Genomic DNA, 17,809 nt, shown 5'->3' with positions numbered 1-17,809 from the left:
TTATGTTTTAGAGAAAATGTCTGTGTCTGACATGAGAGTCAGGCTGGCTTCTACCCCCAGTGCCCCATGGACTTCCCATTCCCTCATAGACCAAGCAGCTACTCAAGTTTGTTCCTAGAGCTACTCAAGTTCGTTCCTAAGAAGCTTTCTGTGGATAACTCCTTTCACCTTGGGTGTCCCCCTTAAACTTCCCAGGAAAAGGTTCAACTGCTCAATCTCTTGCCTTCTTAAAAACTTCCCTTTCCTTGCAGGTGACCTGGCTGTGGATAGTGAGAGACTCCCAATTCAAGGAAGGGGGTTTGGCAGTTTGGCATCTTGATATACTGGGAATTCACCTGGAGAAAGGCAGGCTAAGGTCATTCTAGGCAAAGGGAACAGCAAACCCAGCAAGGTGTGAAGAAATGTCATGGGGCCTTCATCTTCAGGAACATATGACCTAACCAAGTATATCAGAGCCCAGAGATTTTCATGATCCAGCCTTGGCATGGTAACAGCTGCCAAAACTAAAAGCCATTCAGATCCTTAATGGAGACTCAGGAAAATCAAAGCTCTTAAATCTCTTTCCCTTTTTCTTGCATGTTCACTCTTCTTTGCTTCGAACTTGTCTTTACCCTTTTCTCAAGTCCTAATCAAAAAGCTCCCCCGCTCAAACAAACCTAAGTTCTTCCCCCTTCTTACCCCACTTTCTACTCTTTATCAGTCACCTCTTTCAAGTAAGAAACTCTTGCCCCTGTTGCTAATGGGAGTTCATTAGTTTTTCAGCTTGTAAGGCCATAATTCCTAGTATCTGTTATCCTCATTTTCACAACCAAAGCCAATGGACCAAAGACACACTAACAGAATATCTCTAACAGGGTAGGGTGAGACTGTCAACAAAAAGATTTCAGAGAAAAGGAGAGCATCAAACACATAATTTAATACTTTTTAAAATCCCCATCACATTGGGCCCTCCAATCACTTATGGAGGGCAGAATGGACAGGTGAGAACCTTGGGACAAAAAAAAGTTACAAAACTGTTGTAATAATCCAGGTAAAAAGTTACTAAATTTCCAAATTAAGGTGGTGACCATGGGGACAAAGAGGGGACTGATTGCAGAGATCTTTTAAAAGTAGACTCAATAGACCTTAAGGTCTAATCAAGTTGAACATTAAAGGGAAGAGCGAGTCTCAAAAATAACTTACAGATTTTTACCCTGGCCAGACTGGTTGATGAGCTTAAAGTGACATATGATATGGTGTCAAAGAAGGAAAAACAATGTAAATAACATAAAAAAACACACACACACAAAAAACCCCACCTGAACTTGAGCTACTGGTGGGTAATTGAAATTTAGTAACCAGTGTCTGTATGTTCAGTCTGGATGGAGCTTTAGAGAGAGGTTTGAAGTGTGGAGGGTTGTCTTTCACTTTTAGATGGGAGTGGTTAAGTTCACATAGGTAGCTATCAGATTTGGCTTATTATTGTTAAAATATTACTTATCTAGTTGAGTGCCTAACATGCCAGATACTATAACAAGCATCTTAGATGCATTCTCTCACAAAGCCCCTAGAAAGAAGATAGTTTGATCCTAGTCATACTGATCTTCTAAGGAAGTTAGGTATATTGCCTAGAGTCCCACGAATAGTAGGTGGCATTGCCAGGCTGTGAATTCTGGGCTGTCATATCAGTGGTTCCCAACCTTTTTTATTCTGTCACAGACCCTGAGAATCACATGAAAAAGTTACAGATTCTCTGACAAAAAGCATGTAACAGAATGAAGTGCTTGGTCTGACTCCATCTTGTTCAAGCCTGCTTTGTTCCCATGGTCCTCAGGTTTATAGCTTCTGCTTAGTCTTGCATAGAGACATACTAATCATCAGAGGAAATCCGCTTGCAGCTTGAGTTTTACCAAAATCAGCCCCTTACCAGAAAGTGTCTATCCCAAGGAGATAAGGGAAGTATGTAAAAAATAACGATTGTTTATCAAAGATTTGCAGGAACCTCGTGACCAGGTTCACATCAACTAGAGTCAACAGACAACAAAGAAGTTACACGATCTTGCTTGGACCCCTGCTGGTGCCCAGATATCTGTGGTCATCAATCACCTCTCGCCCCTCCCACTTCCCCCCCATTCCTTTGACATAAAAAATGTGTGAATTCTGTACTTTGTTAAGATGGTTCTTTAGGACACTAGTTTGCCATCTAATCAGCTTGCTGGCTTTCTGAATAATGTCGTTTTCCTTGCCCCAACACCTTGTCACTCTTATTGGCTGTTGTGTAGTGAGTGGTACAACCTTGGACTTCGTTACAGGCACAGGCACACCATGTTTTATATTCCATTTCCAGGATTTCATAAACTTGAAGAAGCCTATCCTCCATGGCCCAGAGAGAAGAAAGCCCAAGACGAAAACCTGAAGGAGAGAGTATTTTGGTGAAGACAGCTGGAGAATCGGTATTTTAGAGTGAAAAATTAGATCAGGGAAGGCAGAGAAGGAAGTTGAGATGGTTTAGTTAGAAGTTTAGACAGTTGACTACATCATAATTATCAACACACTTAGGTAACATTTTTTTTTTTCTCCTTTTCTGCAGGATTGGTTGAGTAGAAAAGTTAGAACTCGCGTACGAAGATTGTCAAAGAATTAAGGAGTTTATGTGAGGGTGTAGCTGAGTGATTGATGATTGCCTAGATTGGGTATTCAAGGAAGAGAACTGGAAGCTTCCAAGTACCACCTATGCAGGCACTCTCAAGACATTTTATTTGTAATTACCTTCTTGTTAAGTCTTATGATCCTTCTTCCAGGTAATTTGTCTATGATTAGACAAATTGACTTGTTCAAGGTTACAGAGAAAAGTCCACCATGTTCAATTCAAAATGGCCAGTAGTGAAGAGGGGCTCACATACAAGGCAGGTCCAGGAACCAGAATTATGACAGTGGCATAAGCACTTTTAGGAATAAGTCAGAACAGAGAAATCAGATAATAGAGTTGAAGTGGAATTCCAGGTTTCATTTTCAAAAGCAAAGCTGTTCAGAGGTGCTTGTGATTCCTGGGTCCTGGGTGAGACCACGGCAGTGGATGGAAGTGGTGTGAAGTAAAAGAGCCCCAGAGTTAACGCTCAGGAACCGTGAAGCTAGGGTTTTATTGTATAAGGTTATCCAGTTCAAATCGGGGTTGAGAGGAAGATGGAGCCAGCTGCTCAGGTCCAGAGTAAATGGCACGGGATGTTGTAACTTGAAGGTCTGAAGGCAGTGGACACAGTGAGTTGGTGGTATTGCTGGGTGGTAAGCAGCTTCAAAGACATTTTGAATGAGGGTAAAAACACAATGACCAGGACAGCAAGCGACTAGGAAATGACTTCTTCCTGGCACCAACTTCCTGAGGTATGTATGAACAAACAACCTCTAATCCAGAGGGTTTCAAGAAAAGCAGAGTCCTCAAAAACCAAGAGTAGGTTTATCAATATTGATATTCTACTAATTGCACAGATGTTTGGGAAAAGGTCTCTGGTAACCTCTAAAAGAGAGGGTTGGCAAAGTTGTCAGGACACCACCTACTGGCAGTTTTGGTCACTTTCCCAAGGCAGTCTCAAGCAAGATGTATGAATCAAAGGCCGATCATGGCAAATTGTTCCTTTTATTTCTAACATCCAGTCTGCACAGGGAAAATTATGGATTTCTGAATGATAAGCAGTAAAGTCCTCCCTGCTTTACCATGTACTTCGAGGTTACAATAGCTTGGACAAACTGCTACACATTCTTGATATCCTTTGTAGGTCTCGAGAAACACAATAATAAAAACTTGTGATTCTATAGCTTTGAAACGAAAACCAGTAATTATTAGATCATTTCATCTTTTCCAGATAAGGATTCAACTTCACTCCTCCATTGTCATTATGGAGATTTGAAGTTTTGTTATTAACAACTTCAAGCTTGATAGCAATTAGTGAGGAATTACCACAGTCCCCCCACCCCCACCCTTATCCCATAATCATGGGGGAAAATAATATTTCAAGTATTGGCTATTAATCCTCTATAAAAAAAATAAAGATTAAAAACAGCATCAAGGATTAACTCAGAATTATGCAACTGATTTGCTAATGATGAGTAACCTATTACTCAATTACTATTAATGCCTTGTCAGGCTGCTAAGGACTAACTGTGTTCAGTCATAAAATCATAAGTGCATTGCAGTGCTTGTGCTCAGGGAACAAATGAGATAAGTATCCTTTTAGTCATTTGGGTCAGGTAAAGTTTGGTGCAGATAATAACAAAAATTGGTTTTTAGAGACAGTATTTCCATTCCTAAAAGATTGCTAGTTAGTACATTAAAAACTGACCTAACGCTAATATTTCTAATATAGGAAATAATTACTATAATTTGACATAGCCTTTATATATTTATCTTATTAAATAGATAAAATTTATATGCAATCAAATTTTACCGATAAGAGAAATTGGCATTAAGGTTTAAAAAATAATCACAAAAGATAGTTCATTCTGGTGATTCCATAATAGAGACTAGCGTTGATAAAAGTGACAAGACTAAGTTTCTAACCTTGATTTTAAAAAAATTCACCAATATTGAAAAGCAACTAAACACAATGAAGTGTTTTAGCTCTGTCACTTAGCAAATAAAATTATCATTTGATAATCTTATTTTTATATTGTGGGCCTTCACAACTAAAAACAGAAAATTAAATCAAGACTAAAAAAAAAAAAAAAGCTACATAAATGGAAGCTACCAAAACTAGAATGATTTTTAAGAATTCTTTAGATAGATTCTCCTAGATGATTAATGCAGAGGCCGACCATCAGCAGTGTACACGGGGAGAAGTGCAGGGACAAAAAACTCAAATACCAGTGGGGCCAGGCAGGTGGCATAAGTTAACAGGCCCGGCAGAGTGATTTGGGCCATGCTGGAGAATATATGCCAGCCATTTAGCTTAACTGGGAATGTGAGCCCAGTTAGCTTCATCTGTCCATTTTTCTAGATAAGTGATTTTTGAATTCTTTAAACGTTTATATGGTGAGCATAAATTATATTCTTGACAATACATCTTGGGGGTGGGGCAGTTACAGCCTATAGGTGACCCATCTGCTATTTTGTAGCATCAAGAAGCCTCCTTTGCCGTCCTGACTTGCTTAATTTTCCGTGTCTTTTTTCTATCTCCAACTGTGAGAAGAGAGGGTCTGGACCTAAAATTTCCTTGACGAGCCTTTTACCAGATTTAAAATACTCTAACTGGCCAAAAAGCTGAGAATCAAGGTTTGAAATTAGTATTCTATCTAGTCTTACTACACAATAAACATGTTTGTTTTAAAAAATCAATTTAATGAATAAAATACAAAAATATTCTAAAATTCTTGGTTTATCCTAGTTAGTGAAGGTGGCCCAATTTAGTCATCTTTATATGAGAGGAGCTTTCTACTAACTCATTAACGTACTAAAAAATGTTTTAGTATATTGCTGCTTTAGTTTGTGGTATTTTCAACTAAACCTCCTAAGCTTGGTTTTCTACTCTACAGACAAGGAAACAGGCTCAGAGGGAGTAATTTCTCCCAAAATCAGATGGCTGGTGTGAGGGGTGCTGGGAACAGAACTTGGTTTTTCTAGCTTCAGTGTCCAGTGCTATTTCTCCTATACCATATGGCCTCATTTAAAAAGATATGTTGGATTCCAATTTTATTTTCACCTCCAAACTGATACTTCGAGACTTAAGTGTTCCACTGGGATCTGTCATAAAAACTCCTAAACAGTATATAATACTCAAATTCTGTATTAAAAATAACATGTGCATGGGATGAAACATGGATAATATTCATCAAAATGTTAACAGTAGCTATCTGCAGTGTAGAATTTCAAGGCAATTCCACTTTAGCTGCTTAAATTTCTTTTGCAATGAGTAGATATTACTTTTCAGAAAAAGAAGAAAAAATAGACTCCCTCTCTTCAAAATTATATTTTTTACTTCCTAAAGTAAGTTATTCTACTTGGCTTTTATCAGTAGTCTGGGGTTTTTCAGTTTCCCCGTCTTACACTGGGAATGGATGGTATTTGTTTCTTTAGCATCACTTGTCATCCTCACCTAATTTTAGGTAGTTGGGCCAAAATGGTGAAAGAAAATCAAGTACATTTTAAGAAGTGTTTTGAGGTCTCCCTCTTCTCTAGCCCAAAGAGTAAACCTAAGCCTTGATTGAGAAGCCATAGTTGCTCTGTGATCATTTAAACCCAAGTGGTTTTATAGGTGGAAGTTGAGGGAAAGGGTTTTATCAGGTGACTGACATTTTAATCCTACGTTTTTTCCCCTCTAGCATGAATTGCAGTGAGTCAATTTGCTAAAAGCAGAATTCTACTAATTTTTAAATGGACACAAGGAACAGAGTAAATTTGCAATGACTGTATGTTGATTGCACTGGATTCTCAGGATCCTGGGTTTTAAGGGTATGTAGAGTCGCGATTTCTTCAAGAAATTATAGTGATCATTGTTAATAGGTTTCATAAATAAGCGCTTTTAGAAATCTGTAAGTGGATATTCTCAAATGCTTTAGGCCTATCCAGCGTTTTAATAGCCTCTCATCCACCATACACTGCCTGCAGGAAACTCCTTTCAAAGCACAGCTCTGGTCACACTGCCTTCCTTGGAAAGTAGTCAATGGCCCCTTTCAGTTCTCTACTCGATGACAAGCACTGTCTTGACTTTTAAGGTAACGCTAATTCTTGGCCATTAAGTGCCTTATTTGCGACAGGGCAGGATTTCCTAACCTATTATTATTCCTAGTTTACTCAAATTTTTATCACAAATAAATGCTGAATTTTATCAAATTATTTTCAGTCAATTGAGATCATGTTTTCTCCTGTTAATCACTCCCATCAACATATAAACATGTTGTTACACACACAAAGCCTCATACTTCTCCTTCCTTTTACAATAAAATGTCATTTCCCATTCTTTTTTTAACACACCTCTACCAGAACCGCTCTTGCCAAGGTCACCGTTCAGAAGCCCGAGTCCATCCTTGACTCATTTTCTCATCTTCTCTCTCATTCTAATCTTTTAGCAAATCTGGCTGCCTCTGTAGTCCATGCCACCATTATCTGGCATCTCATCCAGCTGAGTGCCACAGTGACACTTAAAAAGTCAAATCAGGCCATTAAAACCTCCAGGGACTTTTCATCTCTTCCCCTAGATATTTGCATGGTCTCTCCCTCTTTTTTTATTTAAATATCACCTTACTAGAGAGGCCTTCTATGGAATCCCATAGAAGATAGCCCTTCATGCCCTATTTCACGCTCTCCTTTATCAGGTTTTATATTTGTTTCTTCATACACTCATCCCCATCTGAATGAGTTTATGTAACAATCAGGAGAAAAACAAGAAACAACTTTGGTTCTGTTTGTTAAGGGGAAAAAAAAAGATTCCCTTTGCCAATACCCATACACCCATGTTTACACCCATGTTTACTAATATTAGCCTTGGTAGATTTCGTAATCCAGGATTATGGCAGTCTCCTAAAGAGAGTAACTTTCTGTCTTCTATAGTTTCTAAGGGAAACTGTTTCTAAGGGAAAGCTTATGATACATGTATCATCTGTCTTTTGGTACTAAATGGGAGACACCATGTTTAATTTTGACCTACTATATGTAGCATGTACTACTCTTCTAAAATTTGGAAGGCCTAAAGGAAAGAAATGATGGGCTTGTATTATTAATCCCTATTTTACTGATGAGGCAGTCAGGATTTGAACTCAGGTACTATGGTCTCTAATTATAACCATTACACCATAAACCACAAATGTTCAATGACATAAAAGTGATATTATTTTAACATTAATGGACCCCATCCAGAATGTAGATATGTTTAAGAAAAAAGTAAATTGAAAGAAACGATGCAGTATTTATTTTATACAAGTGAACTGGGCACATAGTGAGTAAGCTATAAAAATTCGAAATAATTATCTCTAAAGGAAATCCTTTGTTTACATAGTTTTACATATTAATTACTCTGGAAAGTTTCTGAACTCTGTTTAGCAGCAGATCTCCTTTCTTGATAGTTTCTTGGTACTGCCAGTTCTTGCTATCAGGTCTATAAATAAATTCAAGGAAAAAAAAAAAAGAATTATTTACCAGTCACATTACTCCATTACAATAGCTGACCTACTTTTAAAAAAAGGCACTTAAGAATATCCCTTATTCTGAGCAGTATTACAAATGATACACAAACTTAAGAGTACCTGTTGGTTTCCACTATTTCATTCACTTTATCTATTTTGCAGTGTAGTCTCCCAGCAGCAATAAATCTGGAGAGTTCCCTAATTGAGAGAAAAAAAAAGCCATTAGCATTAGCCTTATACAGGAACTTTACAAAAGTATAAACTGCACTAAATACATGATTTAATTGTCTTTGAAGGTAACATTTAGTTTCCCTGGATCCTCAGCTATTGAATATGCAGTAGTTGAGAAGATCTTCCCTGGTGTATTATAGGATTATCCCCAAAGATTAAGCCGTCTACCAGAATAAACATGACCCTAGAAGTTCACTCAGATGGGGCGTAGATGTCAAAGAATAAAACCATTCATAGCCAAGTCTTTAGAGCTATAGAAGTGATCAGAGAAAAACAATGAGTTAGAAAAATAATAGACATAAGGAAAATAAGATTTATCAGCTGCGGAGGAGGCAGGGGTGGGGGAAGAGGAAGCGGGGAGAATGACTTGACTAATCCCCAGTTTCCTTCCATTTAACTTTTAAGGAGCAGGTGACTCTCAGGATTTTCAAAATCCCTCAAAGCATGAAAGGAAAAAAAAATAATATGGCATAATAAATTAGAACCAGGAATGCAAAGATGATGTGTTATTCTGTTATTAATGTGAAAAAGGCATTTCTGAGTTTCTATATCCAGTCATGACCCAAACCTCCTAACTGAGATATAGCCATTTAAACACGGTTGCACATATACCTCAAAAACCAGCCTCATAAACCAGTAGAGAAACTCTCCAAAGATAGTCTACCACCATGTGACATGGAGGGGAAAAAAAAGTAAATGCTTAATAATGTACAAAAGCTATATGAAGATAGTTTTATAATGCTACTAAAGAGAATAAATAAAAAAAGACTCTTTTAAAAAAATCTATTTGTATTACAATTGTCTTAAGTTGAGAGATTCACATGGCAAGTACTCCTAATCAAGAAAAATCAAATTTCAAATAAAAATTATGTTAACAGATTACTCTCCAAGATACTAAAACATCTTGATCTAAGCACATAATTGCCAACAGAAAATGGCCTCCAAATCTGAAGAAACAAACTTCTAACAAAAGTACCATTGCAAATCAATGGGGAAAGTTGCTTTAATCAATAAATGGTGTTGAGGGAGCCTTAGAAACCACATAAGAAAAACAGATGAACTTGATTAAAAGAGAATTTCTACGTAAAAAAATACCACCAAAACCAGGTCAAAAACTAAAAGACAATGTAAATAAAAGATGTTTGCAGTATAAATTAGAAAACACTACAAATCAAATGACTCATTAAAACATGGGCATAAAAAAGATCAACTTTATTCATTAAAACTGCAAATTAATCCTGAAATGCCACCATATTAGAAAGGACGAAGTCTAATGCATTAGGGAGGAAGGTCAGAGGCAAACAATATTTCTCATACATATTGAAGAGCAAGTGCTATAATTAGAAGAAAAAGTATAGAGTATGCTACTTTGATTTGAGCTTGAAAAGAAAAGATCAAGTATCATAACTAGTTGCCACTGGTTAGTCCATGGTGAAAGGTCCACTATGCCTCGAATTAAGTGATGCTATTGAGGATTTTAAGCTAGAGGTTATCTTAAACTAGCAAGAACTGTAACATGTTTATATAGCATGCTTTATTTCTATACTCAATCAAAACATATCTGACCCACTTGCTATAATATCCATTCCTTCTTTCAACTGTTAGTTTCTGAGTTATGTAACTGAGTGGCTTTAGGTAAAATCTAAAATTAAAAAAGATCAGCACTGTTTCTAAACTCGCTTATATTCATTTTCCAGGTAAATACTTGTACCTCCAGACCACAGCTGCTAAACCCATTTGTAACTCTTATTCTGGGACTGAAGTACACAGATAAAGTTAAACAATCAGGTTTAATCATCATCAGCCTTCTTAGTCCTACTCAAATCTATACAACAGGGAGGAAAACCTCTAAAGAAAAAGCTTGATGTTCTGATTTAGGCACAAGATACCAAGCATGAAAGATAAAGAGAAATACACTGGTCTTAAAAACTCTACTGTTCAATTCTAGAGCCTGACTATTCAGGCCCAAGCTGACAATTCAGCTGCTTCTCTTCTTATGTTAATTCCCATTAACACCAGTCTAATTTAACCAAGGGTAAATGAAGACCTAGCAGAGACTACAAACAAGTTTCAAACTTCTTAGTCTGGCATTCAAGACACTGCTTTAGATCCAACCTGGTATCCTTGTAGGCTTATCTCAGTGGACATCCCTGTACATACTACCACACACTCTATCCAGTAAAACTAGGCTACTGGTTTCTCAAACATGTTTCTAAGTTTATGTGTGCTAAACCTTTTACCTGGAAAGCCCTTGTTCCTATCACTTCCTAAAAAATCCTAAATATGTAATAACACCAGTCTAAATGCCCACAAGAAGCCATGGATGTGTCCATTTCTCGGACACTTCAATCAAACACTGACCCCCAGTTATGCTCGTTCTGAATTATGTGTGCCGAGTAATCTGGGCACAGCTTCCTTTCTGATTACAACAACAAACTTTAACTCTTAACGTCCTAAGTTGGCATTCAAGTCCCATTCCCTGCTTTAATCTAAACTACCTTTCCGTCATCTCTCTGTGTTGATCAAACATCCCAAGATTACTGTCCTCCTTAGCTTCTGGTATTGCTCCAAGCCCTCAGCATGCTGCCTCCTAGACAGTAGGTGTCCAGTAATGATGAACTGAGTATTTACTGAATAAACAGAACCATAAAACCAGATTTGCATCCCACATTTCAAACAAAAGACCTAACAACAAAATTGTGAAACACTGCCCATGGGTATGATTTCTAAAAAGTAGTGTTTACTCAACTAATGGCCCCTTCCCTTTCTCCCAACAGTCTAAGGAAGTAGAAGTGGAAGAACGATGTAGAATTATTGTTCAAACTTACTAAATTGGCCCATTTTAAGAAAAGAATTGCACCTAAAATAAGTCTTTAGGGAGGAGGGGGTAAAAAGAACACATGAAAACCCAGACTTGAATCAGATATCATAGAAATTCAAAACAAAGCCTTTCTAGGTAACGACAAATAGAGCTGAGTGGTATAGCCTTTGCCTCTAGAGCTGGTCTTAGAAAATTCAAATACCACCTGCAATTCAAATACCACCTACCTTGAAATGTACCACCTGCTTTGAATTCAAATTTCATTGTAATGATTTAATGGCTACCCCCCAATCCTTATAACCAAATCTCTTGGGTCATGGTTAACAGACTTGAAGCTCACATGCTACTTAATTCAGAAATGAAACAAAAAATGAAACAAAACCAACCTAAAGATAACAGCCTTCACTTTGGTAAGGATAATTTTTAAAATACAGAAAAATTAGTACCACTACTTTTTTTTCTTTCAAAGGAAGGGAATGATGGAATTGCTGGTGACGGCTCCACACACGTGTAGATTATACTTAAGATCTGTGCATCTCACTGAATGTAAATGTTACCTCACAACAAACCCATAAACAAATATTGATATGCATGCTAAAGTGATTAGGGATAAAATGAACTGGCGATTGAAACTATGAAGTAGTTAAAAAATAAGATCAACACATGTATGATAAAGCAAATATAACAAAATGTTAATTATAGAATCAAAAATATGGTAATTCACTGTACAATTCTTTAGAATTTTCTGCATGTCTGAAACTTTTTGTACTAAAATATGAGAAAAAACACAACTAAAAGGAAGGAATGGTCTTACTTAAATGAAATGCAGCTTCACTATTACCCAATAAACCACCACTTTTTCTCACTGTGGGCCAATGAAAACTACATCATGAATGTTTAAAGGACCTATGTTTGGGAACCACTGATCTTGATACCAAATGGACAGCACATGTTCTGAATGTCTACTTCTCAACTCTACTCCCACTACTCCAGTCCAAGCCACCATAACACCTCCTCCATGAGCTACAGAACAGCCCGACTGGTCTCCATATTCTCTGGTCTGCATCAGACACAGCATGAAATCACATCACTTCCATGCTTACAATCCTCTAGTGGCTTCCCACAGCACCTAGATTGAAACCCAAGCTCCAATCATGGCCTACCAGGCCCTACACAAACATATGCCTATCTGACTCAGCAAGAGCCAAACCTCTCACCCCACCACCACCATGATGCCACTATGTTGAAGCCACACAAATCTTTCTATTCATTTTTTTAATCTCTGTAGACTCGTCTATCTGAAATCATCTCATATATTTATTTGCTTACTTGCCGTCTCCCCTCTACAACTAGAATGACAGTTCATGAAGACAGGGATCTAAAACAATGCCAACTATAGTGTAATGGCTTAGTAATATTTGATGAACCATTCATTCAAGAGCTACGAGCCCAATATTTGACAACGAATTTGACCAGAAACTCAGCAGCAACCCCAAAATTGGAAGGCGTTATCAGAGGAAATATGACCTAATGTGAAATATAAAATAGAGATCTAAGAGTCATTACTGTAGTAGCAGTGTGGTCCAGAAAGGAGCAGAAGACCACTCTGATAACAATTGCTCTAATAACCTTTCACAAAATCACTTAACCCCTCTACAACTGAGTTTCCTCACCTGCTAACAGAAGGGGTACATCACGAAAGCACAGATAATAGCTATAACTGTTTTTGATAATATTCAGAAAATAATTCTTAATTTTTTTATAGGTGAAAGAAGCAATGTAAACAGGAGAAAATGTACAAATTCACACATTTAAAGGTAACTTAAAAAAATAAATTAACATGATGTTATTTAAACTTACTGATCAATGAATTCCACACCAACACCAAAGGCTTCTGCCATATAGCCCAGGGTTAATGACCTATATGATTCCAGCAGCTGGCTGTATGCATGAATTCTCATTTCTCTCACATAGTACCGATAATGAGGAGCAAAAAGCCAGTCCTTTTTCATTTCCTGTTCCACAACAGCTGCAATGAATAAGATAACAAATTATAAGACTCTTCCTTTCAGATAAAGCAATAAACTGGAGGACATATTTATAACATAATAAGAATTAATAGCCTTTATCTATAAAGAGTTCTTTTAAGTCAATAGATAAATCGAACAGTAAAATGTACACAGAATATTAATGAGTAATCCACACACAAGTTTAAATTATTTTACTGAATAACTACCATATAACACTGCCCAAAATAGTGACGATATGGCAGTTAAGCAAAAGACAAGATCGCTGGTGCCACAGAAACTAGATTTTCAAAGAGCAGAGAGAGATGAACAAATAAACGAGATATTCTCAGAGACTAGCAAGTTCTGTGGGGAAAAAACAGACTACGACTAGGAGGCCTTTCCCTGGATTGAGGTAGACAGGGTAGACCTTTCTGAAGAGCTGGCCAGGCAGAGAGCAGGAGGCGCACAGCAGTGCAAATGATGCAAAGGTTCCAAAGAAAGACGACCCAGGCTAAGCCAAAGAATAGAAAGGAGGACAGATTCAGAATGTAGGGAGACAGTTACAGGAATGTGGAAGAAGAGTGAGAGAAAACAATCAAGGATATACTCATGTTCCTGGCTTGAACAAGATTGAAATCCCAAGCAGAATTTTTGTTTTGCTTTTGGAGGTGTTTTTTGCAGGGAAGGGATGGGGCTGAAATTCAAGCATTACACTTTGGCAGTGTTAAAGTGGATTCACCTATTAGATATCCGAGTGAAGATATCAAGGAGATGTTTAGGCACAGGTTGGCACTGAATGCAAAGTTTGAGGCTAGAGACATGAATCTGGGAATCACTACCATCCAGATGTTATATGATGACAGAATGAAGGTAAAGAAAAGGGCAGTCAGTACTGAGAGGTCTAACAAAGGATGAGGCCGTAAAGTTGTGGCAACAAGCAGACGGTCAGTATCAAAGCAGATAAGGAAACACAATTTAGCAACATAGACAGCAAGGGGCCTAAACATGAGATGCTGCTCATTCTAATAATAAAAGAAATGCATAAGTATCAAATCACTATGTTATACACCTTAAACTTATACAGCTGTATGTCAATTATATATCAAAAAACTGGAAAAAATATGGCAAAGAAAACCTATGGAACTGGACGGGAAGAAAAATGTTCACTGGTCAGATGGGTCATATCCCTAAAGCCAACATTAAACATCTTCTTCCTTCTTTTATGTGCCAATTTAAAGGACTAAAAAAATGAATAAAAAACTATCCTTGGCAAAAACAAATGCATAAAACAGTAATAAAATTACTTTTCTCCTCTCAAACTAGCTAAGAGTATGGGGGGAAGGGGACAGGCTCTTTCAAATGATGTTAAGAGAAGCAGAAACTGTGTAAATGTAAATTGGAACAATATTTCTGGAGGGCAACAGTGATAAAGATATAATGTATTTACCCTTTCCAAAAAAAATTTTTTTTTGGACTTTTCCCAATGAAATAACAAATGGAAGTGGAAAAGATGTATTGTAAAAAAAAAAAAAAGTGTTCAAAACAAGGTTGCTTTTAATAGGGAAAAATTGGAAACATAATTTTTTAGCAGTAGAGAATAAAGTTGAGAATGAAATACTAGGAGGTCTTTAAAAAAGGATAAGCTCCAAGGAGCACTACCTGTTCAATTTGTCACTCCATATATACTCAGTGCCTGATACATGACAGCCACTTAAAAATACTTATGGACTCAATGACCAGCTATTTGTATAGTGACATGAAAAGATATACACACTATATTGTAGAAAGAAAAAAAGGCTATTTAGAAAACAGCATGTAAAACACACCCACATGCTTAAAGGTGTTATGTGCCTACATCTCTAGATACAAATGCCCCTGAAGGATGCACTTGAAACTTGCTAAGAGCAGCTGCCTCTAGAGAAAGGACTCCTGGCAATCGTAGGTTATGGAAGCCTTTTTCTTTTGCAAATGATACTGTTTGAAAATTTTCCATGTGCACATATAACCTTGGTTTTTTGTGTGTTGGATTTTGTTTTTTAAAGTACATAAAAATGAATAAAAGGTCTGAAAAGCTAGATGACAAAAACTTAAAATGTATTATCTCTAGATGAATTTTGTGTGCAAGTCAATGTGTATATGGATTTGAGGATAGGATGTGATACAATATCTTTTACTTTCTTGGTTTATTTTTAATTTTTAAAAACAATCAGGTATTGCAAAGGAAATGATGCTATTTCCTTTTACATATGAACTATTTTAAAGCACTTAGTCTATGAATATTTGGAGAAGCAAATAGTCTTACAAAACCAAATAAACCCTATCTGTTTCACTACACTAAAGTAGAGAATAAATGATATGAATCATGATGACTCTGTCATAAAAAGAAAATGTAACTATCATGTCTTTATTTAAAATATCTGGGAAATGTATAAAATTGGTAAAGATAAAAAGTTTCATCCAAAAATGTTGAAATAAAAGGTTCCTAGTAGGGATGGATAGGGTGGATGTTGATACCTTAACCATTCATGTTTCCAAAAGCCATCAATTTCATTATATTAGGATGGCATTACCTCCCCCTTTTCTCTCAAATTATTGCTTTAATTAATGCAATACATATTTTACACAGAGCACTCAATAAAGAACCAAGCTCTGTGCTGGTAACAGGGTCACTACGAAGATTAAAAAAGCATAAAGCATGCTCCCAATAGTTCTAGTTAACAGGAGACAAACTCTAAGGAAAAAAATCACAAAACAATGTGCTAAGTTTTAAAAATGGCACATATGGCCAATAAACACATGAAAAGAGGCACTACGTCAATAGTCATCAGAGAAATGCAAATCAAAACCCAAGATATCACTTTGCACCCACTAAGATACCTATAATTAAAAAAAGACAGACAATAAGTATTAGACGTGGGGAAATAACTCTCACACATTGCTGGTGGGAATGTAAAATGGTGTAGCTGCTTTGGAAAAGTTTGGCAGTTCTTCAAAAAGTTAATCAAAGGGTGACCTAATACCCAAGAGAAATGAAAACATACGTTCACACAAAAACCTGTATGCTTATGTCCATTATGGCATTATTTCTAAAAGCCAAAAATCAGAAAAAACCTAAATGTCCACCAACTAATGAATGGATAAAGAAAATGTGGTACATCCATAGAATGGAGTATCATTCAGCTACAAAACTAAATGAAGTACTAATATGATACATGCTACAACATGGATGACTCATGAATGCATTAAGCTAGGAGAAAAAAAGCCAGGCACAAAAGGCCATATATTATATGATTCCACTTATATAAAATGTTGACAGAGGTAAAAAAGATTAGTGGTTGCCAGGGGCTGGGGGTAAGAATGGAAAGTCACTACTAATGGGTGCAGATTTCCTTTTGGGGTGATGAAGATATCTGAAATTAGTGGTGATGGTTGCATAACCTTGTCGACATTCTAAAAACAACTGAATTATATTTTAAAATAGGGAATTTTGTGGTATGAGATTTATATCGCAATGAAAAAGAAAGAGGGGGCATAAAATAAGGGGTCCAGCAATGCAGAGAAGGGATTTGTTCTGACTGAAGAAGGGAAAAGCTCACATCTGAGCAGAGTAATGACCAGGAGATCCAAGCATGAAAAGGGAAAACAGCAATTTTGCAATACAACTCTGTGTGTAAATGCATCCGTGTCTGTACAAGATAAGGCCAAGCGGCATGAAGAGCCGTTTCCCACATTATATGAGGTAAGAAGTATAAATTCTCATAAAGCAGCCTAACCTTTATGCATGAAGAAAGCACTCCATAAACACTGGGCCAAAACCTACTCTAAAAATAGAACGATCATCATTTTTGTGAATGCTACCTACCTACTGAACCAAATACTTTCTGAAATTTGCAGCATAACAAGAGAATATATCAATGTCAAGTTCATTAAGTTTAGGAAAAACATTTGGGAAAGACCTCTGGGTTGACTTACTGAAAGTTAATTCTTTTATCATCTTAGCAATTCCTGCTCATCAACAGGAACGAAATGACCGAATAGGAGTGGGGACAAGAGGAAAAACAAGCAAATTTGTGTAGCTAGGATCACTGTAAACTAGCTTTGCAGGAACACCACAAGTATTATTAACAGATTACTTTCTCAACATACTATTATTAACAGATAACATATTATTAACAGATTACTTTCTCAACAGCCCCTGAAAATAATTTTCAAATCAGCACAAAAATTTAGCTATTGAATAAAGAATGATCCATTGTTAAATTCGAGGATGAATTGATAAAAATCCATTAAGAGATTCAGGATTCCCTCACATCTTTCCCCATAAAACTCAAAACTTAGAACCATTTGTTCATTCTGCCCTCCATCCTCGTAAGACTCTAAATCAGGGGATCTAGCAAATTTCTTCAGCAAAAGGCCAGACACTAAATACTTTTAGCCACAGACAGACACTCAGTTCTCTGTCACATTCTTTTTTCTTAAACAACTCTTTAAAAATGTAAACATTAATTTTACCTCCTGGAAAGTATAAGAACAGGTCACAGTCCGCTAACCCCTGCCCCCCCACCCCCCGCCCAAATGAAACTGGGCAAAAGATTAGCCATATTGATCAAGGACCTACAGCTATCTGCACACTGTATTTTTCATATATGTGAAAAAT

The 17,809-nt window shown here is 36.8% G+C and overlaps 1 protein-coding gene across 1 annotated transcript; it reads right to left on the bottom strand.

Moving 5' to 3' along the window:
* Positions 1-7,850: 7,850 nt before the first annotated feature.
* Positions 7,851-13,254, bottom strand: PSMD6 (proteasome 26S subunit, non-ATPase 6). The gene is made up of 3 exons (XM_039880517.1): positions 13,004-13,254; positions 8,212-8,289; positions 7,851-8,063 (listed from the first exon to the last, which is right to left on the bottom strand). Exons 1-3 carry the CDS (start codon positions 13,153-13,155, stop codon positions 7,967-7,969), a joined length of 327 nt encoding a protein of 108 aa, XP_039736451.1. The 5' UTR covers positions 13,156-13,254; the 3' UTR covers positions 7,851-7,966.
* Positions 13,255-17,809: the final 4,555 nt, after the last annotated feature.

The sequence above is a fragment of the Pteropus medius genome, unplaced genomic scaffold, assembly GCF_902729225.1.
Source record: "Pteropus medius unplaced genomic scaffold, Ma_sr-lr_union100, whole genome shotgun sequence".
NCBI lineage: Eukaryota > Metazoa > Chordata > Mammalia > Chiroptera > Pteropodidae > Pteropus > Pteropus medius.
Note: the sequence above shows the minus strand (reverse complement) of the source record. Positions and strands in the feature narration are given on the sequence as shown.

Bases quoted from the DNA above. Each gene is read 5' to 3' on its own strand.
- PSMD6 (XM_039880517.1), bottom strand. From the start codon at position 13,155: ATGAAAAAGGACTGGCTTTTTGCTCCTCATTATCGGTACTATGTGAGA. The intron at 8,290-13,003 runs GTAAGTTTAAAT...TCTCTCAATTAG, and splicing joins GGTGTGGAATTCATTGATCA to GGAACTCTCCAGATTTATTG. The intron at 8,064-8,211 runs GTACTCTTAAGT...ATTTATTTATAG, and splicing joins GAAATAGTGGAAACCAACAG to ACCTGATAGCAAGAACTGGC.